At 48.8% G+C, this 27,753-nt stretch overlaps 1 protein-coding gene across 1 annotated transcript; it reads left to right on the forward strand.

Moving 5' to 3' along the window:
* Positions 1-3,535: 3,535 nt before the first annotated feature.
* On the forward strand, positions 3,536-26,751 carry LOC134983362 (zinc finger protein 271-like). The gene is made up of 6 exons (XM_063949066.1): positions 3,536-3,793; positions 5,501-5,579; positions 5,699-5,796; positions 22,350-22,509; positions 22,595-23,770; positions 23,855-26,751. Exons 1-6 carry the CDS (start codon positions 3,536-3,538, stop codon positions 24,877-24,879), a joined length of 2,796 nt encoding a protein of 931 aa, XP_063805136.1. The 3' UTR covers positions 24,880-26,751.
* Positions 26,752-27,753: the final 1,002 nt, after the last annotated feature.

The raw sequence follows: 27,753 nt of genomic DNA on the forward strand, positions 1-27,753 counted from the left end.
AGGGGTATGCTCCATATTCCCACAAAATTTCAACAGGAGTATTAGGCTGCTGAATATGTTATGCACACCAGTGCCTGCAGGAAAGTACTGGTGTCAGGACTGTTATGCACTCCAGTGCCTGCAGGAATGTACTGGTGTTTGAACTGTTATGCAAAACAAATGGACTCACAGACAGACTGGGGATTATGACATAACGTACACAGAAGGTGATAGGGTAACAAAATACACACAAAGTGAACAGAGAAGCCCAGAGGCTAAGGAACTGGGTATCTCCCTTGTATTAGAACTGCTCAGATGGGAAAAGCAAGATGTTGTGTTTTAATACGTAGAGAACCCGAAATGCTGTTGCTAAGGGCAACAGCAAAACCCTAAAGGGTTACCAACGGGTGTGGCAGTAAACTCCTTGGTCAGAGATGGAATGATAGACACAAGGAGAGTCTCCACAATCCTAATTCTCACTTGCAGTGCACAGGTTCAGCTTACTGCCACTAAACTGACCCCTGACACCTAGCACAGTGAGACAGGATTAGACAGGCAAGTCTTAGAATACAGCTGCAAACTTGCTAAGTTCACAGAGTAGTAACAGAACCCCAGCAAGCTAAACGACTGACTCCAGTCTTACTGCTAGGTCTGGATTGGCAGAGTGTAATACCAAATCCCCAGGCCTATTTGCAGTAAGCAACAAACAAATACAAAGCTACACAGTACTGGCTAACTTTCATGAACTGACTAACCAACAAAGATTCAGCAGCATCTGCTTACCCCGAAAAGAGGCCCCACAAAGCAGGTGCTGTCCACGCCCCACTCAGACCCCACAGACTGTGAGCACAAAAACCAGCACCGGATCCCCTGCCATGCACAGAGCCCACAACCACTGCACAGCAAAAGACCCGAACCGGAGTATCAGCTGCGCTCAGGTTACTCCGCTAGCACTTGTCTCCCGGTTGCCATGACGACGTGGCAGCACAGGGCAGGAGACGCTAACACAGTGTCCTGCCCCCGCGTGTGTATGTAACCGTGTCCTGCCCCTGCGTGTGTATGTAACCGTGTCCTGCCCCCGCGTGTGTATGTAACAGTGTCCTGCCCCCGCGTGTGTATATAACAGTGTCCTGCCCCCGCTTGTGTATATAACAGTGTCCTGCCCCCGCGTGTGTATGTAACAGTGTCCTGCCCCTGCGTGTGTATGTAACAGTGTCCTGCCCCCGCGTGTGTTGCCCCCGTGTGTGTATGTAACAGTGTCCTGCCCCCGCGTGTGTATGTAACAGTGTCCTGCCCCCGCGTGTGTATGTAACAGTGTCCTGCCCCCGCATGTGTATGTAACAGTGTCCTGCCCCTGCGTGTGTATGTAACAGTGTCCTGCCCCCGCGTGTGTATGTATCAGTGTCCTGCCCCCGCGTGTGTATGTAACAGTGTCCTGCCCCCGCGTGTGTATGTAACAGTGTCCTGCCCCCGCGTGTGTATGTAAGTGTCCTGCCCCCGCGTGTGTATATAACAGTGTCCTGCCCTCGCGTGTGTATATAACAATGTCCTGCCCCCGTGTGTGTATATAACAGTGTCCTGCCCCCGCGTGTGTATATAACAGTGTCCTGCCCCCGCGTGTGTATATAACATTGTCCTGCCCCCGTGTGTGTATATATCAGTGTCCTGCCCCCGCGTGTCCTGCCCCCGCGTGTGTATATATCAGTGTCCTGCCCCCGCGTGTTTATATATCCGTGTCCTGCCCCCGTGTGTTTATATAACTGTGTCCTGCCCCCGCGTGTGTATATAACTGTGTCCTGCCCCCGCGTGTGTATATAACTGTGTCCTGCCCCCGCGTGCGTGTGTATATAACTGTGTCCTGCCCCCGCGTGCGTGTGTATATAACTGTGTCCTGCCCCCGCTTGCGTGTGTATATAACTGTGTCCTGCCCCCGCGTGCGTGTGTATATAACTGTGTCCTGCCCCCGCGTGCGTGTGTATATAACTGTGTCCTGCCCCCGCGTGCGTGTGTATATAACTGTGTCCTGCCCCCGCGTGCGTGTGTATATAACTGTGTCCTGCCCCCGCGTGCGTGTGTATATAACTGTGTCCTGCCCCCGCGTGCGTGTGTATATAACTGTGTCCTGCCCCCGCGTGCGTGTGTATATAACTGTGTCCTGCCCCCGCGCGCGTGTGTATATAACTGTGTCCTGCCCCCGCGCGCGTGTGCACAACTGTGTCCTGCCCCCACGCACGTGTGCACATATGTGTCCTGCCCCCACGCGCGTGTGCACAACTGTGTCCTGCCCCCGCGCGCACAAGTGGGTCCTTAGATGGTGCCGGCCTATCTGTATATGAATAGCAGTCTCACTACGGGTTCCGCAGATACCGTAGATGGTGCTGGCCTATCTGTATATGAATAGCAGTCTCACTACGGGTTCCGCAGCAGCGGGACTAAGGGGTGTGTGCACAGCGTTCGTCCCTATATTACACCTAGGGCTGCTCCAAATCCCATTAACATTCCTTGGGCATGTACGGAGTGCTGGGGTGGAATTTCACTTACGACTCATGCGAATTGGATGTCCAGCCGTTACTCCCCCCATATCTTCTGCCTCCTCCGCCTCCTCCTTACTGAGCAACGCTGGCCGCCTCCTGTATCACATCCCCCGTTTCGTTGTACTGCGTAGGACCACCCACCTGATGGGCACGTCTTTCACTGTCCACCACCGCTGCTTATGTATAATGGGACACCCAGTGACCCTAGAGGAGCCGTCACTTTCTGTCGCTAACTAGCGGTACGCTGGTACGCTCGGTCGGTGCAGCACGACTAAATCTCCTGTCTCCATGGTCAGGTCACTCCCCGTTTCTTCTGCTGAGCTGCCCCTGCTCGTAGTCAGGCCGCCGTCACACCACCAGTTCAGGCTCAGGGACTCAGGACCTCACCCGCTACCACCCGTTCTCCGCTCTCTGCACCACACAGCCTCTAAACTCCGTTTACCGGTCAGTCCTTTTTCCAGTTAATGGTCTCTCTCCTCGGACGCTGTATCTTCCTCCACCAGCACGCGAACACCACTTTGTCCTGGCACGGGGGCTTCTAGAAGAATTTTCTCCAGTCCCCTCGTGCCCATCTAGTCCCACTGTCCCGCTGATCCCATAGTACAGGGTGCATTGAAATAGGATCACCCTCAAGGGCATATAACTACCATATAAATTTCATTTATTACACTCATACAAATCATAGCATCATACTAGGGAGCTACACTTATAGCTATAGTAATAATACAGGGACATGACTGGGGAGGTGAGGGGATCTGGGAGTGTCACAGTGACATCACTTATATCTATAGTAATAATACGGGGACATGACTGGGGCGGTGAGGGGATCTGGGAGCGTCACAGTGACATCACTTATATCTATAGTAATACAGGGACATGCCTGGGGAGGTGAGGGGATGCGGGAGCATCACAGTGACATCACTTATATCTATAGTGATAATACAGGTACATGACTGGGGAGGTGAGGGGATCTGGGAGTGTCACTGTGACATCACTTATATCTATAGTGATAATACAGGGACATGACTGGGGAGGTGAGGGGATCTGGCAGTATTTATAGTGATATTGATGCCTTCCCCATTTTGCAGGATTGCACAGTAGTGAAGAAGACATTCAATGAGTGTGAGACACCCAGCAGCCGTCCCTGTTTGTCAGAAGGACTAAGCAGAACCCAGAGCCCCATTACGGTGCCTCCACCTCACTCACTGATACATGAGAGACACAGTGACCAGAAGATCCTGGAACTCACCAACAAGATCATTCAGCTGCTGACTGGAGAGGTGAATGCTGGGAATGGGACATTATACAGTAACACCAGGGCATGTGTCTGGGTGATGACTAGAGAGGTGACTGCCGGGAATGGGGCATTACACAGTAACGCCAGGGCACGTGTCTGGGTGATGACTGGAGAGGTGACTGCTGGGTATGGAACATTATACAGTAACACCAGGGGGTGTGTCTGGGTGATGACTGGAAAGGTAACTGCTGGTAATGGGGCATTATACAGTAACACCAGGGGACGTGTCTGGGCGTTGACTGGAGAGGTGACTGCTGGGAATGGAACATTATACAGTAACACCAAGGGACATGTCTGGTTGATGACTGGAGAGGTGACTTCTTGGAATTGGATATTATACAGTAACACCAGGGGACATGTCTGGGCGTTGACTGGAGACGTGACTGCTGGGAATGGGACATTATACAGTAACATCGGGGAATGTGTCTGGGTGATAACTGGAGAGGTGCCTGTTGGGAATTGCACATTATACAGAAACACCAAGGGATGTGTCTGGGTGATGACTGGAGAGGTGACTGCTGGGAATGGGGCATTATACAGTAACACCAGGGGATGTGTCTGGGTTATGACTGGAGAGGTGACTGCTGGGAATGGGGCATTATACAGTAACACCAGGGGATATGTCTGGGTGATGACTGGAGAGGTGACTGCTGGGAATGGGGCATTATACAGTAACACCAGGGGATGTGTCCGGGTGATGACTGGAGAGGTGACTGCTGGGAATGGGGCATTATACAGTAACACCAGGGGATGTGTCCGGGTGATGACTGGAGAGGTGGCTGCTGGGAATGGGGCATTATACAGTAACACAGGGGATGTGTCTGGGTGATAACTGGAGAGGTGACTGCTGGGAATGGGACATTATACAGTAACACCGGGGGACGTGTCTGGTTGATGATTGGAGAGGTGACTGCTGGGAATGGGACATTATACAGTAACACCGGGGGACGTGTCTGGTTGATGATTGGAGAGGTGACTGCTGGGAATGGGACATTATACAGTAACACCAGGGGATGTGTCTGGGTGATGACTGGAGAGGGGACTGCTGGGAATAGGACATTATACAGTAACACCAGGGGATGTGTCTGGGTGATGACTGGAGAGGTGACTGCCGGGAATGGGACATTATACAGTAACACCAGGGGATGTGTATGGGTGATGGCTGGAGAGGTGACTGCTGGGAATGGGGCATTATACAGTAACACCAGGGGATGTGTCTGGGTGATGACTGGAGAGGTGACTGCTGGGAATGGGGCATTATACAGTATCACCAGGGGATGTGTCTGGGTGATGACTGGAGAGGTCACTGCTGGGAATGGGACATTATACAGTAACACCAGGGGATGTGTCTGGGTGATGGCTGGAGAGGTGACTGCTGGGAATGGGGCATTATACAGTAACACCAGGGGATGTGTCTGGGTGATGGCTGGAGAGGTGACTGCTGGGAATGGGGCATTATACAGTAACACCAGGGGATGTGTCCGGGTGATGACTGGAGAGGTGACTGCTGGGAATGGGACATTATACAGTAACACCAGGGGACGTGTCTGGGTGATGACTGGAGAGGTGACTGCTGGGAATGAGACATTATACAGTAACACCGGGGGACGTGTGTGGGTGATGACTGTATCACTGTGTGTGTCAGGTGTCTATAAGGTGTCAGGTTGTCACTGTCTATGTCTCCATGCAGGAGGGGGAGTATATAGAGGAACGCAGAGGTCAGTACAAGGACGTGATGATGGAGAATCACTGGCCCCTCACATCACTGGGTAAGAGGAGACTGTCATGTATTGTACAGGGGAGAGCAGGTATGGGGGCCCCCTATATACACACATCATCTGATAATCACTTATATACACTGTACTCAGTCACTGTGTGTCTCCTACAGATGGGCCCAGTAACAGAGATACCCCAGAGAGATGTCCCCGTCCTCTGTATTCCCAGGATTGTACAGAGGAGAATCACAGGATCCCACAGGAGGATCAGGTAGGTGGGATTTAGGGTCTCACCCATACACCAAAGTGACTGTAACTACATGATCTGTAGAGGAGCTGTGTCTTATACACTGATATTATATTGTTTCACCTCAGTTTAATCTGACTGTATGCAAATGTCATTAGAGTGTTTGTTTGTTTGTTTGTTTGTTTTTTAGGCACAACGTCTGTCTGATATTAAAACAGAAGGTACAGAGGTAGAAGAAGAGACGTATGTGACTGATATAAAGGCAGAAGATATAGAGGGAGAAGAAGAGACGTATGTGACTGATATAAAGGCAGAAGATATAGAGGGAGAAGAAGAGACGTATGTGACTGATATAAAGGCAGAAGATATAGAGGAAGAAGAAGAGACGTATGTGACTGATATAAAGGCAGAAGATATAGAGGAAGAAGAAGAGACGTATGTGTCTGATATAAAGGCAGAAGATATAGAGGGAGAAGAAGAGACGTATGTGACTGATATAAAGGCAGAAGATATAGAGAGAGAAGAAGAGACGTATGTGACTGATATAAAGGCAGAAGATATAGAGGGAGAAGAAGAGACGTATGTGACTGATATAAAGGCAGAAGATATAGAGGGAGAAGAAGAGACGTATGTGACTGATATAAAGGCAGAAGATATAGCGGGAGAAGAAGAGACGTATGTGACTGATATAAAGGCAGAAGATATAGAGGGAGAAGAAGAGGCGTATGTGACTGATATAAAGGCAGAAGATACAGAGGGAGAAGAAGAGACGTATGTGACTGATATAAAGGTAGAAGATACAGAGGGAGAAGAAGAGACATATGAGACTGATATAAAGGCAGAAGATATAGAGGGAGAAGAAGAGACGTATGTGACTGATATGAAGGCAGAAGATATAGAGGGAGAAGAAGAGACGTATGTGACTGATATAAAGGCAGAAGATATAGAGGGAGAAGAAGAGACATATGTGAATGATATAAAGGCAGAAGATATAGAGGGAGAAGAAGAGACGTATGTGACTGATATACAGGCAGAAGATATAGAGGGAGAAGAAGAGACGTATGTGACTGATATAAAGACAGAAGATACAGAGGTAGAAGAAGAGACGTATGTGACTGTTATAAAGGCAGAAGATATAGAGGGAAAAGAAGAGACGTATGTGACTGATATAAAGGCAGAAGATATAGAGGGAGAAGAAGAGATGTATGTGACTGATATTAAGGCAGAAGATCTAGAGGAAGAAGAAGAGACGTATGTGACTGATACAAAGGCAGAAGATACAGAGGGAGAAGAAGAGACGTATGTGACTGATATAAAGACAGAAGATATAGAGGGAGAAGAAGAGACGTATGTGACTGATATAAAGACAGAAGATATAGAGGGAGAAGAAGAGACGTATGTGAGGGGTGATCAGCAGTGTAAGGAGGAGGAGATCCCTACAGATATCAGCACAGGTGAGTAATAAACACTTTTCTCTGACGTCCTAAGTGGATGCTGGGACTCCGTAAGGACCAAGGGAATAGCGGCTCCGCAGGAGACACGGCACAAAAAGTAAAAGCTTTAAGACTAGCTGGTGTGCACTTGCTCCTCCCCCTATGACCCTCCTCCAAGCCTCAGTTAGAATTTTGTGCCCGGCCGAGAAGGGTGCAATCTTGGTGGCTCTCCTGAGCTGCTTAGAGTAAAAGTTTAGACTTAGGTTTTTTTATTTTCAGTGAGTCCTGCTGGCAACAGGCTCACTGCATCGAGGGACTAAGGGGAGAAGAAGCGAACTCACCTGCGTGCAGAGTGGATTGGGCTTCTTAGGCTACTGGACATTAGCTCCAGAGGGATCGATCACAGGCCCAGCCATGGATGGGTCCCGGAGCCGCGCCGCCGGCCCCCTTACAGAGCCAGAAGACAGAAGAGGTCCAGAAATCAGCGGCAGAAGAAGTCCTATCTTCAGTAAAGGTAGCGCACAGCACTGCAGCTGTGCGTCATTGCTCTCAGCACACTTCACACTCCGGTCACTGAGGGTGCTGGGGGGGGGGGGCGCCCTGAGACGCAATATAAACACTTTTTTTGGCAAAATATACATCACATATAGCTCCTGGGCTATATGGATGTATTTAACTCCTGCCAGTTTTTCTGTAAAAAGCGGGAGAAAAGGCCGCCGAGAAGGGGGCGGAGCCTATCTCCTCAGCACACAAGCGCCATTTTCCCTCACAGCTCCGCTGGAAGGACGTCTCCCTGACTCTCCCCTGCAGTCCTGCACTACAGAAACAGGGTAAAAAAGAGAGGGGGGGGCACTAATTTGGCATATATAAACTACATAGCAGCTATAAGGGAGAAACACTTATATAAGGTTGTCCCTATACATATTATAGCGCTCTGGTGAGTGCTGGCAAACTCTCCCTCTGTCTCCCCAAAGGGCTAGTGGGGTCCTGTCCTCTATCAGAGCATTCCCTGTGTGTGTGCTGTGTGTCGGTACGTGTGTGTCGACATGTATGAGGAGGAAAATGGTGTGGAGGCGGAGCAATTGCCGGTAATAGTGATGTCACCCCTTAGGGAGTCGACACCTGACTGGATGGTCTTATTTAAGGAATTACGTGATAGCGTCAGCACTTTGCAAAAGACTGTTGACGACATGAGACAGCCGGCAAATCAATTAGTGCCTGTTCAGGCGTCTCAAACACCGTCAGGGTCTCTAAAGCGCCCGTTACCTCAGTCGGTCAACACAGACACGGACACTGACTTCAGTGTCGACGGTGAAGAAACAAACGTATTTTCCAGTAGGGCCACACGTTACATGATCACGGCAATGAAGGAGGTTTTGAGTATTTCTGATACTACAAGTACCACAAAAAGGGGTATTATGTAGGGTGTGAAAAAACTACCTGTAGTTTTTCCTGAATCAGATGAATTAAATGAGGTGTGTGATGAAGCGTGGGTTTCCCCCGATAAAAAACTGCTAATTTCTAAAAAATTATTGGCATTATACCCTTTCCCGCCAGAGGTTAGGGCGCGCTGGGAAACGCCCCCTAGGGTAGATAAAGCGCTCACACGCTTATCAAAACAAGTGGCGTTACCGTCTCCTGATACGGCCGCCCTCAAGGAACCAGCTGATAGAAAGCTGGAAAATATCCTGAAAAGTATATACACACATACTGGTGTTATACTGCGACCAGCAATCGCCTCAGCCTGGATGTGCAGTGCTGGGGTGGCTTGGTCGGAGTCCCTGACTGAAAATATTGATACCCTGGACAGGGACAATATATTATTGACTATAGAGCATTTAAAAGATGCATTTCTATATATGCGAGATGCACAGAGGGATATTTGCACTCTGGCATCAAGAGTAAGTGCGCTGTCCATTTCTGCCAGAAGAAGTTTATGGACACGACAATGGTCAGGTGATGCGGATTCCAAACGGCACATGGAAGTATTGCCGTATAAAGGAGAGGAGTTATTTGGGGTCGGTCTATCGGACCTGGTGGCCACGGCAACAGCTGGGAAATCCACCTTTTTACCCCAGGTCACCTCTCAGCAGAAAAAGACACCGTCTTTTCAACCTCAGTCCTTTCGTCCCCATAAGGGCAAGCGGGCAAAAGGCCACTCATATCTGCCCCGGGGTAGAGGAAGGGGGAAAAGACTGCAGCAGGCAGCCTCTTACCAGGAACAGAAGCCCTCCCCCGCTTCTGCCAAATCCTCAGCATGACGCTGGGGCCTTACAAGCGGACTCAGGTACGGTGGGGGGTCGTCTCAAGAGTTTCAGCGCGCAGTGGGCTCACTCGCAAGTGGACCCCTGGATCCTGCAGGTAGTATCTCAGGGGTACAGATTGGAATTCGAGACATCTCCCCCTCGCCGGTTCCTGAAGTCTGCTTTACCAACGTCTCCCTCCGACAGGGAGGCGGTATTGGAAGCCATTCACAAGCTGTATTCCCAGCAGGTGATAATCAAAGTACCCCTCCTACAACAGGGAAAGGGGTATTATTCCACACTGTTTGTGGTACCGAAGCCGGACGGCTCGGTGAGACCTATTCTAAATCTAAAGTTCTTGAAAACTTACATACAAAGGTTCAAATTCAAAATGGAGTCACTCAGAGCAGTGATAGCGAACCTGGAATAAGGGGACTATATGGTGTCTCTGGACATCAAGGATGCTTACCTCCATGTCCCAATTTGCCCTTCTCACCAAGGGTACATCAGGTTCGTGGTACAGAACTGTCACTATCAGTGTCAAACGCTGCCGTTTGGATTGTCCACGGCACCCCGGGTCTTTACCAAGGTAATGGCCGAAATTATGATTCTTCTTCAAAGAAAAGGCGTCTTAATTATCCCTTACTTGGACGATCTCCTGATAAGGGCAAGGTCCAGAGAACAGTTAGAGGTCGGAGTAGCACTATCTCAAGTAGTACTACGACAGCACGGGTGGATTCTAAATATTCCAAAATCGCAGCTGAGTCCGACGACACGTCTGCTGTTCCTAGGGATGATTCTGGACACAGTCCAGAAAAAAGTGTTTCTCCCGGAGGAGAAAGCCAGGGAGTTATCCGAGCTAGTCAGGAACCTCCTAAAACCAGGCCAAGTGTCAGTGCATCAATGCACAAGGGTACTGGGAAAAATGGTGGCTTCTTACGAAGCGATTCCATTCGGCAGATTCCACTCAAGAACTTTTCAGTGGGATCTGCTGGACAAATGATCCGGATCGCATTTTCAGATGCATCAGCGTATAACCCTGTCTCCAAGGACAAGGGTGTCTCTTCTGTGGTGGTTGCAGAGTGTTCATCTTCTAGAGGGCCGCAGATTTGGCATTCAGGACTGGGTCCTGGTGACCACGGATGCCAGCCTTCGAGGCTGGGGAGCAGTCACACAGGGAAGAAATTTCCAGGGAGTGTGGTCAAGCCTAGAGACTTCATTTCACATAAATATACTGGAGCTAAGGGCAATTTACAATGCTCTAAGCCTAGCAAGTCCTCTGCTTCAAGGTCAGCCGGTGTTGATCCAGTCGGACAACATCACGGCAGTCGCCCACATAAACAGACAGGGCGGCACAAGAAGCAGGAGGACAATGGCGGAAGCTGCAAGGATTCTTCGCTGGGCGGAAAATCATGTGATAGCACTGTCAGCAGTAGTCATTCCGGGAGTGGACAACTGGGAAGCAGACTTCCTCAGCAGGCACGACCTCCACCCGGGAGAGTGGGGACTTCATCCGGAAGTCTTCCACATGTTTGTGAACCGTTGGGAAAAACCAAAGGTGGACATGATGGCGTCCCGCCTCAACAAAAAACTAGACAGGTATTGCGCCAGGTCAAGGGACCCTCAGGCAATAGCTGTGGACGCTCTGGTAACACCTTGGGTGTTCCAGTCAGTGTATGTGTTCCCTCCTCTGCCTCTCATACCCAAGGTACTGAGAATTATAAGACGGAGAGGAGTAAGAACTATACTCGTGGCTCTGGATTGACCAAGAAGGACTTGGTACCCGGAACTTCAAGAGATGCTCACAGAGGACCCATGGCCTCTGCCACTAAGAAGGGACCTGCTTCAGCAAGGACCCTGTCTGTTCCAAGACTTACCGCGGCTGCGTTTGACGGCATGGCGATTGAACGCCGGATCCTGAAGGAAAAAGGCATTCCGGAGGAAGTCATCCCTACCCTGATCAAAGCCAGGAAGGAGGTTACCGCACAACATTATCACCGTATTTGGCGAAAATATGTTGCGTGGTGTGAGGCCAGGAGGGCCCCGACGGAGGAATTTCAACTGGGTCGATTCCTGCATTTCCTGCAAACAGGAGTATCTATGGGCCTCAAATTGGGGTCCATTAAGGTTCAAATTTCGTCCCTGTCAATTTTCTTCCAGAAAGAATTGGCTTCAGTTCCTGAAGTCCAGACGTTTGTCAAGGGAGTACTGCATATACAGCCCCCCTTTGTGCCTCCAGTGGCACCGTGGGATCTCAATGTAGTTCTGGGATTCCTCAAATCACATTGGTTTGAACCGCTCAAATCGGTGGATTTAAAATATCTCACATGGAAAGTGACCATGCTGTTGGCCCTGGCCTCGGCCAGGCGAGTGTCAGAATTGGCGGCTTTATCTTACAAAAGCCCATATCTGATTTTCCATTCGGACAGGGCAGAACTGCGGACCCGTCCCCAGTTTCTCCCTAAGGTGGTGTCAGCGTTTCACCTGAACCAACTTATTGTGGTGCCTGCGGCTACTAGGGACTTGGAGGACTCCAAGTTACTGGACGTTGTCAGGGCCCTGAAAATATATGTTTCCAGGATGGCTGGAGTCAGGAAAACTGACTCGCTGTTTATCCTGTATGCACCCAACAAGCTGGGTGCTCCTGCTTCTAAGCAGACGATTGCGCGTTGGATTTGTAGTACAATTCAGCTTGCACATTCTGTGGCAGGCCTGCCACAGCCAAAATCTGTGAATGCCCATTCCACAAGGAAGGTGGGCTCATCTTGGGCGGCTGCCCGAGGGGTCTCGGCTTTACAACTTTGCCGAGCTGCTACTTGGTCAGGGGTAAACACGTTTGCAAAATTCTACAAATTTGATACCCTGGCTGAGGAGGACCTGGAGTTCTCTCATTCGGTGCTGCAGAGTCATCCGCACTCTCCCGCCCGTTTGGGAGCTTTGGTATAATCCCCATGGTCCTGACGGAGTCCCCAGCATCCACTTAGGACGTCAGAGAAAATAAGAATTTACTTACCGATAATTCTATTTCTCGTAGTCCGTAGTGGATGCTGGGCGCCCATCCCAAGTGCGGATTGTCTGCAATACTTGTACATAGTTATTGTTACAAAATTCGGGTTGTTATTGTTGTGAGCCATCTTTTCAGAGGCTCCTCTGTTATCATGCTGTTAACTGGGTTCAGATCACAGGTTGTACAGTGTGATTGGTGTGGCTGGTATGAGTCTTACCCGGGATTCAAAATCCTTCCTTATTGTGTACGCTCGTCCGGGCACAGTATCCTAACTGAGGCTTGGAGGAGGGTCATATGGGGAGGAGCCAGTGCACACCACCTAGTCCTAAAGCTTTTATTTTTGTGCCCTGTCTCCTGCGGAGCCGCTAATCCCCATGGTCCTGACGGAGTCCCCAGCATCCACTACGGACTACGAGAAATAGAATTATCGGTAAGTAAATTCTTATTTTTTCCCTCATCTGAGGAATTAAATGAAGTGTGTGAAGAAGCGTGGGCTTCGCCTTATAAAAAATTGGTAATTTCTAAAAGGTTACTAATGACGTACCCTTTCCCGCCAGAGCATAGGTCACGTTGGAAAACACCCCCTAGGGTGGATAAAGCGCTCACACGCTTGTCAAAAAAGGTGGCACTACCGTCTCCGGATACGGCCGCCCTAAAGGAGCCTGCTGATAGGAAGCAGGAGGCGATCCTGAAGTCTGTATATACACACTCAGGTATTATATTGCGACCAGTGATTGCGTCAGCATGGATGTGCAGTGCTGCAGCTGCATGGTCAGATTCCCTGTCGGAAAATATTGATACCTTAGACAGGGACACTATATTGCTAACCGTAGAGCATATAAAAGACGCAGTCTTATACATGAGAGATGCACAGGGGGATATTTGCCGGCTGGCATCTAAAATAAGTGCAATGTCCATTTCTGCCAGGATGGGTTTATGGACCCAGCAGTGGACAGGTGCAGGGGTGTATCTTCCTATTGGCCAGGATGGCACTCGCCAGGGGCGCCAGACGAGGAGGGGCGCAGTCCAGAGGTGCCACCCGCGGGCAGTAGATAGATTCACTTTTAGAGGCAGCAGCTATCCCCCCACCCGTGTAGTTCCTCACCACCAGGGATGCCCAGTAATGATCACGGCATGCAGCAGCGGCTGCTGGGGGGTGTGGTGCTGGACCCCGGCGCCAATTACAGTGGCTGCTGCTGCTGCATTCTTTGATCATTAATGGGCATCTCTGCTGTTGAGGAACTACACGGGCTTGGGGAGATAGCTGTTGCCTTTAAAAGTGAATCTACCTAAAAGTGCTGCCTTTATTAGTAAAATCACCATGGGGGCATATGTGTGTCTGGCACTGTGGGGGCATATGTGTTTCTGGCACTGTGGGGGCATACGTGTGTCTGACACTGTGGGGGCATACGTGTATCTGGCACTGTGGGGGCATACGTGTATCTGGCACTGTGGGGGCATTTGAGTGTCCAGCCCTGTGGGGGCATTTGAGTGTCCGGCACTGTGGGGGCACACGAGTGTCTGGCATTATAGGTGCATACGAGTGTCTGGCTTGGTGGGGGCATGTGTATCTGGCACTGTGGGGGCATATGTGTATCTGGCACTATACTCAGAGGCATTATGTGTATCTGGCACTGCACTACTGGGGTCATTATGTGTAACTGACACTATACTGGGGGCACATTATGTGCATCTGACAGGTGATGCAGATTCAAAAAGGCACATGGAAGTTTTGCCTTACAAGGGTGAGGAGTTGTTCGGGGATGGTCTCTCTGACCTAGTTTCCACAGCGACAGCTGGGAAATCAGCATTTTTACCCCAGGTTCCCTCACAGCCAAAGAAAGCACCGTATTATCAGGTACAGTCCTTTTGGCCCCATAAGGGCAAGCGGGTTAAGGGCGCGTCCTTTCTGCCCAAAGGCAGAGGTAGGGGGAAAAAGCTGCAACATACAGTTCCCAAGAGCAAAAGTCCTCCCCCGCTTCCGCCATGTCCGCCGCATGACGCTGGGGCTCCACAGGCGGAGCCAGGTGCGGTGGGGGCCCGTCTCAGAAACTTCAGCGATCAGTGGGCTCGCTCACAGGTGGATCCCTGGATCTTTCAAGTAGTATCTCTGGGGTACAAGCTGGAATTCGAGACGTCTCCCCCCCGACGTTTCTTAAAATCTGCCTTACCAACAACTCCCTCAGACAGGGAGGCTGTGTTAGAGGCAATACACAAGCTGTATTCCCAGCAGGTGATAGTCAAGGTGCCCCTCCTTCAACAAGGACGGGGTTACTATTCCACAATGTTTGTGGTACCAAAACCGGACGGTTCGGTGAGACCCATTTTAAATTTGAAATCCTTGAACACATATATAAAAAAATTCAAGTTCAAGATGGAATCGCTCAGGGCGGTTATTGCAAGCCTGGAAGAGGGGGATTACATGGTATCACTGGACATCAAGGATGCTTACCTGCATGTCCCCATTTACCATCCTCACCAGGAGTACCTCAGATTTGTGGTACAGGATTGTCATTACCAATTCCAGACGTTGCCGTTCGGTCGGTCCACGGCACCGAGGGTATTTACCAAGGTAATGGCCGAAATGATGATACTCCTTCGAAAAAAGGGAGTTTTAATTATCCCGTACTTGGACGATCTCCTGATAAGGGCGAGGTCCAGGGAGCAGTTGTTGATCGGGGTAGCACTATCTCAGGAAGTGCTACAACAGCACGGTTGGATTCTCAATATTCCAAAGTCACAGCTGGTACCTACGACACGTCTACTGTTCCTGGGGATGGTTCTGGACACGGACCAGAAAAAAGTGTTTCTCCCGGAGGAGAAAGCCAAGAAGCTGTCATCTCTAGTCAGAGGCCTCCTGAAACCAAGACAGGTGTCGGTGCATCACTGCACGCGAGTCCTGGGAAAGATGGTAGCTTCCTACGAAGCAATTCCATTCGGCAGGTTCCATGCAAGAACTTTTCAGTGGGACCTGTTGGACAAGTGGTCCGGATCGCATCTTCAGATGCATCAGTTGATAACCCTGTCTCCAAGGACCAGGGTGTCTCTGCTGTGGTGGCTGCAGAGTGCTCATCTTCTAGAGGGCCGCAGATTCGGCATACAGGACTGGATCCTGGTGACCACGGATGCCACCCTTCGAGGCTGGGGGGCAGTCACACAGGGAAAAAACTTCCAAGGGCTGTGGTCAAGTCAGGAGACTTCCCTACACATAAATATCCTGGAACTAAGGGCCATCTACAATGCCCTAAGTCAAGCAAGACCCCTGCTTCAGGACCAGCCGGTACTGATTCAGTCAGACAACATCACGGCGGTCGCCCATGTAAACCGACAGGGCGGCACGAGAAGCAGGATGGCGATGGCAGAAGCCACAAGGATTCTCCGTTGGGCGGAAAATCACGTGTTAGCACTGTCAGCAGTGTTCATTCCGGGAGTGGACAACTGGGAAGCAGACTTCCTCAGCAGGCACGACCTCCACCCGGGAGAGTGGGGACTTCATCCAGAAGTCTTCCAAATGATTGTAAATCGTTGGTAAAGGCCACAGGTGGACATGATGGCTTTACCGCCTCAACAAAAAGCTAAAAAGATATTGCGCCAGGTCAAGGGACCCTCAGGCGATAGCTGTGGATGCTCTAGTGACACCGTGGGTGTACCAGTCGGTTTATGTGTTCCCTCCTCTTCCTCTCATACCAAAGGTACTGAGAATAATATGAAGGAGAGGAGTAAGAACTATACTCGTGGTTCCGGATTGGCCAAGAAGAGCTTGGTACCCAGAACTGCAAGAGATGATATCAGAGGACCCTTGGCCTCTGCCGCTCAGACAGGACCTGCTGCAGCAGGGCCCTGTCTGTTCCAAGACTTACCGCGGCTGCATTTGACGGCATGGCGTTTGAACACCGGATCCTAAAGGAAAAAGGGCATTCCGGAGGAAGTCATTCCTACGCTGATTAAAGCTAGGAAGGATGTTACAGTAAAACATTATCACCGCATATGGCGAAAATATGTGGCTTGGTGTGAGGCCAGGAAGGCCCCAACGGAGGAATTTCACCTGGGTCGATTCCTGCACTTCTTACAGTCAGGGGTGACTATGGGCCTAAAATTGGGTTCCATTAAGGTCCAAATTTCGGCTCTGTCGATTTTCTTCCAGAAAGAACTGGCTTCACTGCCTGAAGTTCAGACTTTTGCTAAGGGAGTACTACATATTCAGCCCCCTTTTGTGCCCCCTGTGGCACCTTGGGATCTCAACGTGGTGTTGAGTTTTCTGAAGTCACATAGGTTCGAGCCACTTAAGACCGTGGATTTGAAATATCTCACGTGGAAAGTGGTCATGCTGTTGGCCTTGCCTCGGCCAGGCGTGTGTCAGAATTGGCGGCTTTGTCGTGTAAAAGCCCTTATCTGATTTTCCATATGGATAGGGCAGAATTGAGGACTCGTCCCCAGTTTCTCCCTAAGGTGGTATCTGCGTTTCACATGAACCAACTTATTGTGGTGCCTGCGGCTACTAGGGACTTGGAGGACTCCAAGTTACTGGACGTAGTCAGGGCCTTGAAAATATATGTTTCCAGGACGGCTGGAGTCAGGAAAACTGACTCGCTATTTATCCTGTATGCACCCAACAAGCTGGGTGCTCCTGCTTCGAAGCAGACTATTGCTCGCTGGATATGTAACACAATTCAGCTTGCGCATTCTGCGGCTGGACTGCCGCATCCTAAATCTGTAAAAGCCCATTCCACGAGGAAGGTGGGCTCTTCTTGGGCGGCTGCCCGAGGGGTCTCGGCTTTGCAACTTTGCCGAGCAGCTACTTGGTTGGGGTCAAATACGTTTGCAAGATTCTACAAGTTTGACACCCTGGCTGAGGAGGACCTAGAGTTCGCTCATTCGGTGCTGCAGAGTCATCCGCACTCTCCCGCCCGTTTGGGAGCTTTGGTATAATCCCCATGGTCCTTACGGAGTCCCAGCATCCACTTAGGACGTCAGAGAAAATAAGATTTTACTCACCGGTAAATCTATTTCTCGTAGTCCGTAGTGGATGCTGGGCGCCCATCCCAAGTGCGGATTGTCTGCAATACTTGTATATAGTTATTGTTAAACTAACGGGTTATTGTTGAGAAGCCATCTGTTGAGAGGCTTCGATGTTATCATACTGTTAACTGGGTATAGTATCACGAGTTGTACGGTGTGATTGGTGTGGCTGGTATGAGTCTTACCCGGAATTCAAAATCCTTCCTAAATTGTGTCAGCTCTTCCGGGCACAGTATCCTAACTGGGGTCTGGAGGAGGGTCATAGTGGGAGGAGCCAGTGCACACCAGTTAGTCCTAAAGCTTTCTTTAGTTTGTGCCCAGTCTCCTGCGGAGCCGCTAATCCCCATGGTCCTTACGGAGTCCCAGCATCCACTACGGACTACGAGAAATAGATTTACCGGTGAGTAAAATCTTATTTTTAATACCTACCGGTTACAGACCCAGTCTCTACAGCTACTGCTGGAAAATCGTAATTTTTACCTTATGTTCCCCCAAAACATAAGAAAACGCATCATCAAATGCAGTCCTTTCGGCCCAATAGATACCGAAGAGGAAGATGCTCTGCCTTCCTTGCTGCTAGATGCAGGGAAAGAGGTAAAAGAAACCCAGGCTTCTCTGCCTCCCAAGAACAGAAGTCCTCCCCGGCTTCTGCCAAGTCCACTGCATGATGCTGGGGTTTCCCTGCGGGAGTCCTGGCCGGTTGGGGCACGTCTCAAGCTCTTCAGCCAGGTCTGGGTTTGCTCGGGCCTAGAACCTTGGATTTTAAAAATTGTGTCAGAAGGGTACAAACTAGAATTTTAAGACGTTCCCCCTTGCCGATTTTTAAAATCAGCCTTGCCAGCTTCTCTGACCGGCAGAGAGGTAGTGTGCGACGCAATACAAAAATTGTGTCAGAACCAGGTCATTATCACGGTTCCCCTGCGCAACAGGGACAAGGCTTTTATTCCAGCTTATTCGTGGTTCCGAAGCCGGACGGCTCGGTCAGACCGATCCTCAACCTTAAAGACCTAAATTTCTTTCTGCAGAAATTCAAATTCAAGATGGAGTCTCTCAGAGCAGTGATCTCCAGTCTGGAGTAAGGGGACTTTATGGTCTCCTTAGACATAAAGGATGCCTACCTACATGTTCCCATTTATCCTCCTCATCAGGTCTTCCTGCGCTTTGCGGTTCAGGATTGTCATTACCAATTTCAGACGTTGCCGTTTGGGCTGTCCATGGCTCCGAGGATTTTCACCGAAGTGATGGCGGAGATGATGATTCTTCTTCGCATGCAAGGTGTCATGATTATCTCATACTTGGACGATCTCCTGATGAAAGCCAGATGCAGGGACAAGTTGTTACAGAACATTGCACTGTCCCTGAAGGTGTTGCAACAACATGGCTGGCTCCTCAACCTGCTGAAATCTCAGTTGATCCCTACGACCCGCCTGTCGTTTCTGGGGATGAATCTGGACACAGAACTACAGAGAGTTTTTCTTCCGGAAGAAAAAGCTCGGGAACAAATCTTAAAACCAACCAGAGTGTCAATACATCAATGCACTCGCTTGCTGGGAAAGATGGTGGCGCCCTACGAGGCCATTCAGTTTGGCAGATTCCATGCAAGAGTATTCCAGTGGGACCTGTTGGACAAGTGGTCCGGTTCCCACCTACACATGCAACGGACGATAGTCCTGTCCTCAAAGACAAGAATATCACTGCTGTGGTGGCTGCACAGTTCTCACCTCATCGAGGGACGCAGGTTCGGTATTCAGGATTGGATTCTAGTGACCACGGATGCAAGTCCCCGGGGTTGGGGTGCAAGGAAGATGGTCAAGTCAGGAGACTTGTCTCCACATAAACGTTCTGGAATTAAGGGCGATTTACAACGGCCTTCTACAAACGGAACGCCTTCTTCAAAGTCGACCCGTCCTCATCCAGTCGGAGAATGTAACAGCAGTAACTTACATCAACAGCCAGGGCGGAACAAAAAGCAGAGCAGCAATGGCAGAAGCCACAAGGATTCTCCGCTGGGTGGAGAAACATCTAAGCGCTCTGTCAGCTATCTTTATTCCAGGAGTGGACAACTGGAAAGCAGACTTCCTCAGCAGACACGATCTCCATCCAGGAGAGTGGGGACTTCATCCAGAAGTCTTCACAGAAGTGACAAGTCGCTGGGGTACTCCCCAAGTAGAGATGATGGCGTCTCGTCTCAACAAGAAACTCCAAAATTAGGGACCCTCAAGCCATAGCGGTGGACGTTCTGGTGACACCGTGGGTGTTTCAGTCGGTATGTGTTCCCTCCACTTCCTCTCATTCCGAGAGTGTTAAAAATTATAAGAAGAAGAAAGGTTCCGACGATCCTCATTGTTCCAGATTGGCCAAGGAGGGCTTGGTATCCCGATCTTCAGGATTTACGCATAGGAAATCCCTGGCTGCTTCCTCTACGAGAGGACCTGTTACAGCAGGGGCCGTGTCAGTATCAAGATTTACTGCGGCTACGTTTGATGGCATGACGGTTGAACGCCAGATTCTAGCCCAGAAGGGTATTCCCAGTGAAGTCATTCCCACTCTTATTCAGGCTAGAAAGGATGTTACTGCAAAACACTATCACCACATTTGGAGGAAATATATTTCCTGGTGCGAGTCCAAGAAGGCTCCTGCGGATATTTTTTAACTTGGACGTTTTCTCCACTTTTTACAAGCTGGAGTGGATGCGGGCCTTAAATTAGGATCCATTAAAGTACAGATTTCTGCATTGTCAGTTTTCTTTCAGAAACAATTGGCCTCACTTCCTGAGGTGCAAACGTTTGCAAAAGGGGTGTTACACATCCAACCTCCTTTTGTGCCTCCTGTGGCACCTTGGGACCTTAACGTGATGTTACAGTTCCTTCAATCTCACTGGTTTGAACCTTTTTCAAAAGGTGGATTTGAAATTCCTCACTTGGAAAGTGGTAATTTTATTGGCCTTGGCATCTGCACGGCGGGTGTCCGAATTGGCGGCCTAGTCTCACAAGAGCCCTTATTTGATCTTCCATGAAGATAGAGCAGAGTTGAGAACTCGTCAACAGTTTCTGCCGAAGGTGGTTTCTTCTTTTCATATAAACCAACCTAATGTCCGTCTCCCTCGGCACAGTTCCTATAACTGAGGTCTGGAGGAGGGGCATAGAGGGAGGAGCCAGTTCACGCCCTTATTAAAGTCTTAAAGTGTCCATTTCTCCTGCGGATCCTGTCTATACCCCATGGTTCTATTGAGGACCCCAGCATCCTCTACGGACTCAGAGAAAAGGTTTTACCGGCAGGTATTAAAATCCTATTATTTATTAGTGCGCAAGCAGGACAGCATTTTCTCTTCTTTGGTGTTTTATTATTACAACCATGTCACCTCTAGTAATCCCACACGAGCGTCCATGTCTCCTCCAGTAATCCCACACGAGCGTCCATGTCACCTCTAGTAGTACCACATGAGCGTCCATGTCACCTCTAGTAATCCCACACGAGCGTCCATGTCACCTCTAGTAATCCCACATGAGCGTCCATGTCACCTCTAGTAATCCCACACGAGCGTCCATGTCACCTCTAGTAATCCCACACGAGCGTCCATGTCTCCTCCAGTAATCCCACACGAGCGTCCATGTCACCTCTAGTAATCCCACATGAGCGTCCATGTCACCTCTAGTAATCCCACACGAGCGTCCATGTCACCTCTAGTAATCCCACACGAGCGTCCATGTCTCCTCCTGTAATCCCACACGAGCGTCCATGTCTCCTCCAGTAATCCCACACGAGCGTCCATGTCACCTCTAGTAATCCCACATGAGCGTCCATGTAACCTCTAGTAATCCCACATGAGCGTCCATGTCTCCTCCAGTAATCCCACATGATTGTCCGTGTCACCTCTTGTAATCCCACATGAGCGTCCATGTCACCTCTAGTAATCCCCCATGAGCATCAGTGTCACCTCCAGTAATCCCACATGAGCGTCCATGTCACCTCTAGTAATCCCACATGAGCATCAGTGTCACCTCTAGTAATCCCACATGAGCGTCCATGTCACCTCTAGGAATCCCACATGAGCGTCCATGTCGCCTCTAGTAATCCCACACGAGCATCAGTGTCACCTCTAGTAATCCCACATGAGCGTCCATGTCGCCTCTAGTAATCCCACATGAGCGTTCAGTGTTGATCAAGCTCCAGTCTAAGCATCCTATCTTTTTTTTTTTTATACACATAAAAGCAATGATTACAGGTAAAACATGTCAGTTATAGAATTATATATTGTATCCTGTAACACCCTGGGTCTTGTCTACTCATTTTATATTTCCATAATGTATTTTATTTCCAGCAGATGGACACACAAGCAGAAATATCTCAGAAGGACATCTAATGGTATCCCCGGATTGTGACATAAAAGTTAATGACAGTAGACAGGATTCTCCAGGAGATAACCCCATTACCCCAATTATACATCCAGCTCTATCAGCTGATCCCCCTGATCCTGGGGAATGTTCTCCTGATCACTCTGATATTGGTGCATCTGTTACAGCTCTGACAGTAGATACAGAGTTTCCCTGTTCTGTAGATGCCAAATGTTTTACACAGAACACAAAGCTTATTACCCATCATCCAGCTAAGGCAGGTGAGAGGCCACTGATATGTTCTGAATGTGGGAAATGTTTTGCATGCAACTCAAATCTTGCTACACATCAGAGAAGTCACTCAGGTGAGAAGCTGTTTTCCTGTTCTGAGTGTGGGAAATGTTTTGCATTTAAATCAGTTCTTGTTACACATCAGAGAAGTCACACAGGTGAGAAGCCGTTTTCCTGTTCTGAGTGTAGGAAATGTTTTCCACGGAAATCAGCTCTTGTTGCACATCAGAGAAGTCACTCAGGTGAGAAGCCGTTTTCCTGTTCTGAGTGTGGGAAATGTTTCGCATTTAAATCAGTTCTTGTTACACATCAGAGAAGTCACTCAGGTGAGAAGCTGTTTTCCTGTTCTGAGTGTGGGAAATGTTTCGCATTTAAATCAGTTCTTGTTAGACATCAGAGAAGTCACACAGGTGAGAAGCCGTATTCCTGTTCTGAGTGTGGGAAATGTTTTGCATTCAAATCACATTTTGATATTCATCAAAAAAACTCACACAGATGAGAAGCCGTATTCCTGTTCTGAGTGTAGGAAATGTTTTGCACGGAAATCAGATCTTGTTGCACATCAGAGAAGTCACTCAGGTGAGAAGCCGTTTTCCTGTTCTGAGTGTGGGAAATGTTTTGCATTCAAATCACATTTTGTTATTCATCAGCATACTCACACAGGTGAGAAGCCATTTCCATGTTCTGAGTGTGGGAAATGTTTTGCACGGAAATCAGATCTTGTTAAACATCAGAGAAGTCACACAGGTGAGAAGCCGTATTCCTGTTCTGAGTGTGGGAAATGTTTTACACAGAAATCAGCTCTTGTTACACATCAGAGTAGTCACACAGGTGAGAAGCCATTTTCCTGTTCTGAGTGTAGGAAATGTTTTCCACGGAAATCAGCTCTTGTTGCACATCAGAGAAGTCACTCAGGTGAGAAGCCGTTTTCCTGTTCTGAGTGTGGGAAATGTTTCGCATTTAAATCAGATCTTGTTACACATCAGAGAAGTCACACAGGTGAGAAGTCGTTTTCCTGTTCTGAGTGTGGGAAATGTTTTACACAGAAATCAGCTCTTGTTACACATCAGAGTAGTCACACAGGTGAGAAGCCATTTTCCTGTTCTGAGTGTAGGAAATGTTTTCCACGGAAATCAGCTCTTGTTGCACATCAGAGAAGTCACTCAGGTGAGAAGCCGTTTTCCTGTTCTGAGTGTGGGAAATGTTTCGCATTTAAATCAGTTCTTGTTACACATCAGAGAAGTCACTCAGGTGAGAAGCCGTTTTCCTGTTCTGAGTGTGGGAAATGTTTTGCATTTAAATCAGTTCTTGTTAGACATCAGAGAAGTCACACAGGTGAGAAGCCGTATTCCTGTTCTGAGTGTGGGAAATGTTTTACACAGAAATCAGCTCTTGTTACACATCAGAGTAGTCACACAGGTGAGAAGCCATTTTCCTGTTCTGAGTGTAGGAAATGTTTTCCACGGAAATCAGCTCTTGTTGCACATCAGAGAAGTCACTCAGGTGAGAAGCCGTTTTCCTGTTCTGAGTGTGGGAAATGTTTTGCATTTAAATCAGATCTTGTTACACATCAGAGAAGTCACACAGGTGAGAAGCCGTTTTCCTGTTCTGAGTGTGGGAAATGTTTTACACAGAAATCAGCTCTTGTTACACATCAGAGTAGTCACACAGGTGAGAAGCCATTTTCCTGTCCTGAGTGTAGGAAATGTTTTCCACGGAAATCAGCTCTTTTTGCACATCAGAGAAATCACTCAGGTGAGAAGCCGTTTTCCTGTTCTGAGTGTGGGAAATGTTTCGCATTTAAATCAGTTCTTGTTACACATCAGAGAAGTCACTCAGGTGAGAAGCCGTTTTCCTGTTCTGAGTGTGGGAAATGTTTCGCATTTAAATCAGTTCTTGTTAGACATCAGAGAAGTCACACAGGTGAGAAGCCGTATTCCTGTTCTGAGTGTGGGAAATGTTTTGCATTCAAATCACATTTTGATATTCATCAGCATACTCACACAGATGAGAAGCCGTATTCCTGTTCTGAGTGTAGGAAATGTTTTGCACGGAAATCAGATCTTGTTACACATCAGAGAAGTCACACAGGTGAGAAGCCGTTTTCCTGTTCTGAGTGTGGGAAATGTTTTGCATTCAAATCACATTTTGTTATTCATCAGCATACTCACACAGGTGAGAAGCCATTTCCATGTTCTGAGTGTGGGAAATGTTTTGCACGGAAATCAGATCTTGTTAAACATCATAGAAGTCACACAGGTGAGAAGCCGTATTCCTGTTCTGAGTGTGGGAAATGTTTTACACAGAAATCAGTTCTTGTTACACATCAGAGTAGTCACACAGGTGAGAAGCCATTTTCCTGTTCTGAGTGTAGGAAATGTTTTCCACGGAAATCAGCTCTTGTTGCACATCAGAGAAGTCACACAGGTGAGAGGCCATTTTCATGTTATGAGTGTGGGAAATGTTTTACACATAAATCAGCTCTTGTTAGACATCAGAGAAGTCACACAGGTGAGAAGCCATACTTCTGTTCTGAGTGTGGGAAATGTTTTGCACGGAAATCAATTCTTGTTAGACATCAGAGAAGTCACACAGGTGAGAAGCCGTATTCCTGTTCTGTGTGTGGGAAATGTTTTGCATATAAATCAAATCTTGTTACACATCAGAGGAGTCACACAGGTGAAAAGCCATTTTCATGCTGTGAGAGAAATAAATCCGCTCTTGTTGAACATATTAGACATTACCCAAATACGGAACCATTTACATCTTCTGGAGTATAATTATCACTGTCATGCAATGTTCCTCAAGGATCAACCTTATCTCCTATGCTTTATGCAATATACATGCTACCACTGGGTGATATAATCAGACGTCATGGCCTGGTCTACCACTGCTATGCAGATGACCTGCTTTTTGCTCCATGTACTGAGAACCTAATACCAATCCTAAATGGTTGTCTAGCTGAGCGCCATGGGTGGATGATGCCAGTTGGCTGTGACTCAGTCTTTGTGAAACATAATAGAAGCTCACCAACAAAGGACAAGACTTTACCAACCATCTGGATTTATGCTTTGGTGTACAGAATTGAAAATACTAAACATGTGCTGAATCTTTGTGTTGTCCTGGTATGTAGCTGACACAGACATCAGGTATCTGCCACATACAAATCCTCATTCTTCCATCTGTGGACCATAGCCAGAATCAAGCACTTGATTCCCTCAGAAGTTCATAGACTACTGCAATGCCATCTACCTGGGTCTCCCAGCAAAAGAATTACAGAGCTTGCAGCTAGTACAGAATGCAGCAGCCAAGCTGTTACCTAACCAGCCCGTTCCTGCCACATAACACCCATTCTCTACTCCCTTCACCGGCTGCCTGTAAGATGACAAATCTATTTAATTATTGGCTAACTGACCTTCCCAGCCCAACATTACATGGTCCAAGGTACTAGAAGCCGCTTCTGCCTCCTTACTGCCCTGCTTGCTGGCTTCTACAGATGAAGGACTGTTACCAGCAGTACCAAGAATCTCCTGTCATTCATTTATGGGTTGAACTTTTAGTTTTGCAGCCCTGACCATGGAACTCACTGCCTTGCACAGTCCAAGAGGCCTGCACTCTAGAGACCTTCACAAGCAGACTGATGACTGTTACTCACGCTTTTCATTAATGTACCTCTATTTCTCATACGTCCTAGAGGATGCTGGGGATTCCAAAAGGACCATGGGGTATAGACGCATCCGCAGGAGCTTGGGCACACTGTAAAGACTTAAACTGGGTGTGAACTGGCTCCTCCCTCTATGCCCCTCCTCCAGACCTCAGTTAGACTTTGTGCCCAGGAGTGATGGGTCATACACTAGGGGAGCTCTACTGAGTTTCTCTGAAAGACTATATGTTAGGTTTTTTATTTTCAGGGAGACCTGCTGGCTACAGGCTCCCTGCAGCGTGGGACTGAGGGGAGAGAAGCAGGACCTACTTCTGTGAGTTTCAAGGCTCTGCTTCTCGGCTACTGGACACCATTAGCTCCAGAGGGTTCGATCACTTGGTGCGCCTAGATGCTTGTTCCCGGAGCCACGCCGTCCATCCCCTCACAGAAGCCAGAAGAAAGAAGTCGGGTGAGTATTGGAAGAAAAGAAGACTTCAGACGGCAGAAGACTTCAGTAATGGAAGTACAGTGGTAGTGCTGCTCTTCATGCTCCCACACACCAACGGCACTCACAGGGTGCAGGGCGCTGGGGGGGGGAGCGCCCTGGGCGCATGTTACTGGTCTGCTTAATGTGAACAACTGGCAAAAAAAAAAAAGCATTTAGGTTGCCGAGGCACCGTGGTTCATCCCCCGCCAGTATACTTTAATTATTTCCCCGCCACCGCTTATACGGGTGCAGGGCACGCGGGGGGGAGCGCCCTGGGCCGCAAGTCAGTTTTAACAGTTCTTACTCTCGCTGCCGGGGGCTCCATATACAGACCCCGTCGGCCGCCATGGGGTACAGAGCGCCGGGAGGTGGTGGCGCCCGGGGCAGCATAGATAGTTAGAGCTCCCGGGCGCCGCACACGGGGACCCACCTGAGAGCGGCAGGTGCGTGATGCGCCGGAACTCCCGCTTCCCGAACGTTATCTGGGGTGCACGGCGCGCAGGGGAGCGCCCTGAGCAGCATGGTGCTGAGTATATATATATATATATATATATATATATACCCTATATTTAGTACTCGGCCTATTTGGTTTTCAGATCCAGGGGGGCTATAGCGCGCCGAGAGGGGCGGAGCTTAGCCTCACACACTGAGTCAGCGCCATTTTCCCCTGCTGTCCCCGCCAAGAACAAACAGTGGGGAATGCAATGTTTGGACTGTGTTGCCCTCCCAGAGGTGTAATCTCCCTGTGTATAGGGTCCCCCGGCTCAATATAGGGTTATATATATATATATATATATATATATATTATTATTTTTTTGTCGAGCGGGCTTAAGTGCGCCGGGAAGGGGCGGAGCTTAGACCTCACAGAGGGGTCAGCGCCATTTTCCAAAGTTCCCCACCGGGACTTGCTGTATACTAAGAAGGAAGGGGGACACAGAGTGTTTTAATGCTGTATAGGTGTCATACAGCATTAGGATTGATAATGGACGCAGAATCCTTGTTGTAATACATAAATACACTGTTTTATTTACCCACTATTGGTTAGTCGACGTGTGTCGACAGGTGTGAGGGCTTTGTCAAAGGCGCCTGTGGGGATAACTGTCGGTTTCGCCGACGCTTGCCGGTACTTGATTCAAACAACGAAGTATTGACAGGTTACTTTTGTGTGCTTAAAAAAATAAATAAACACACTAGGGGAGACACGGCGGTCGGTCGATGCCCTGTCGGCATCAACGGTAATGCCTGGCTAAAAGAATTAACAAGCTGTTATTGCCTGGTGCCTGTATTGGTATTTATATATTTTGTTTATATATAAGTAGGGGGAGTGTTATTACAATTGTAGAGGTATGCTTCCCTCAGTCCCCTTGGGGTTTCCAAGATTGTGATTATTCTGCCGCTTACTATTCCGGGCTGTCGACATTTCCTCAGTTTCTGTCGGCCGTAAAGTTCCTGGTAGATCCACATCGGGGGCACGTCAGTACATGGTCATACACATTCACAACACATTACTGTCACTAGGGACCT

Source organism: Pseudophryne corroboree, assembly GCF_028390025.1.
Source record: "Pseudophryne corroboree isolate aPseCor3 chromosome 3 unlocalized genomic scaffold, aPseCor3.hap2 SUPER_3_unloc_13, whole genome shotgun sequence".
Lineage (NCBI taxonomy): Eukaryota > Metazoa > Chordata > Amphibia > Anura > Myobatrachidae > Pseudophryne > Pseudophryne corroboree.

What these genes read in the sequence shown, in the direction of transcription:
- LOC134983362 (XM_063949066.1), top strand. Translation starts at nt 3,536, where the DNA reads ATGACTGGGGAGGTGAGGGGATCTGGCAGTATTTATAGTGATATTGAT. An exon ending in TTCAGCTGCTGACTGGAGAG is followed by an intron (nt 3,794 to 5,500) that starts GTGAATGCTGGG and finishes GTCTCCATGCAG; the next exon opens with GAGGGGGAGTATATAGAGGA. An exon ending in ACATCAGAGAAGTCACACAG is followed by an intron (nt 22,510 to 22,594) that starts GTGAGAAGCCGT and finishes AAACTCACACAG; the next exon opens with ATGAGAAGCCGTATTCCTGT.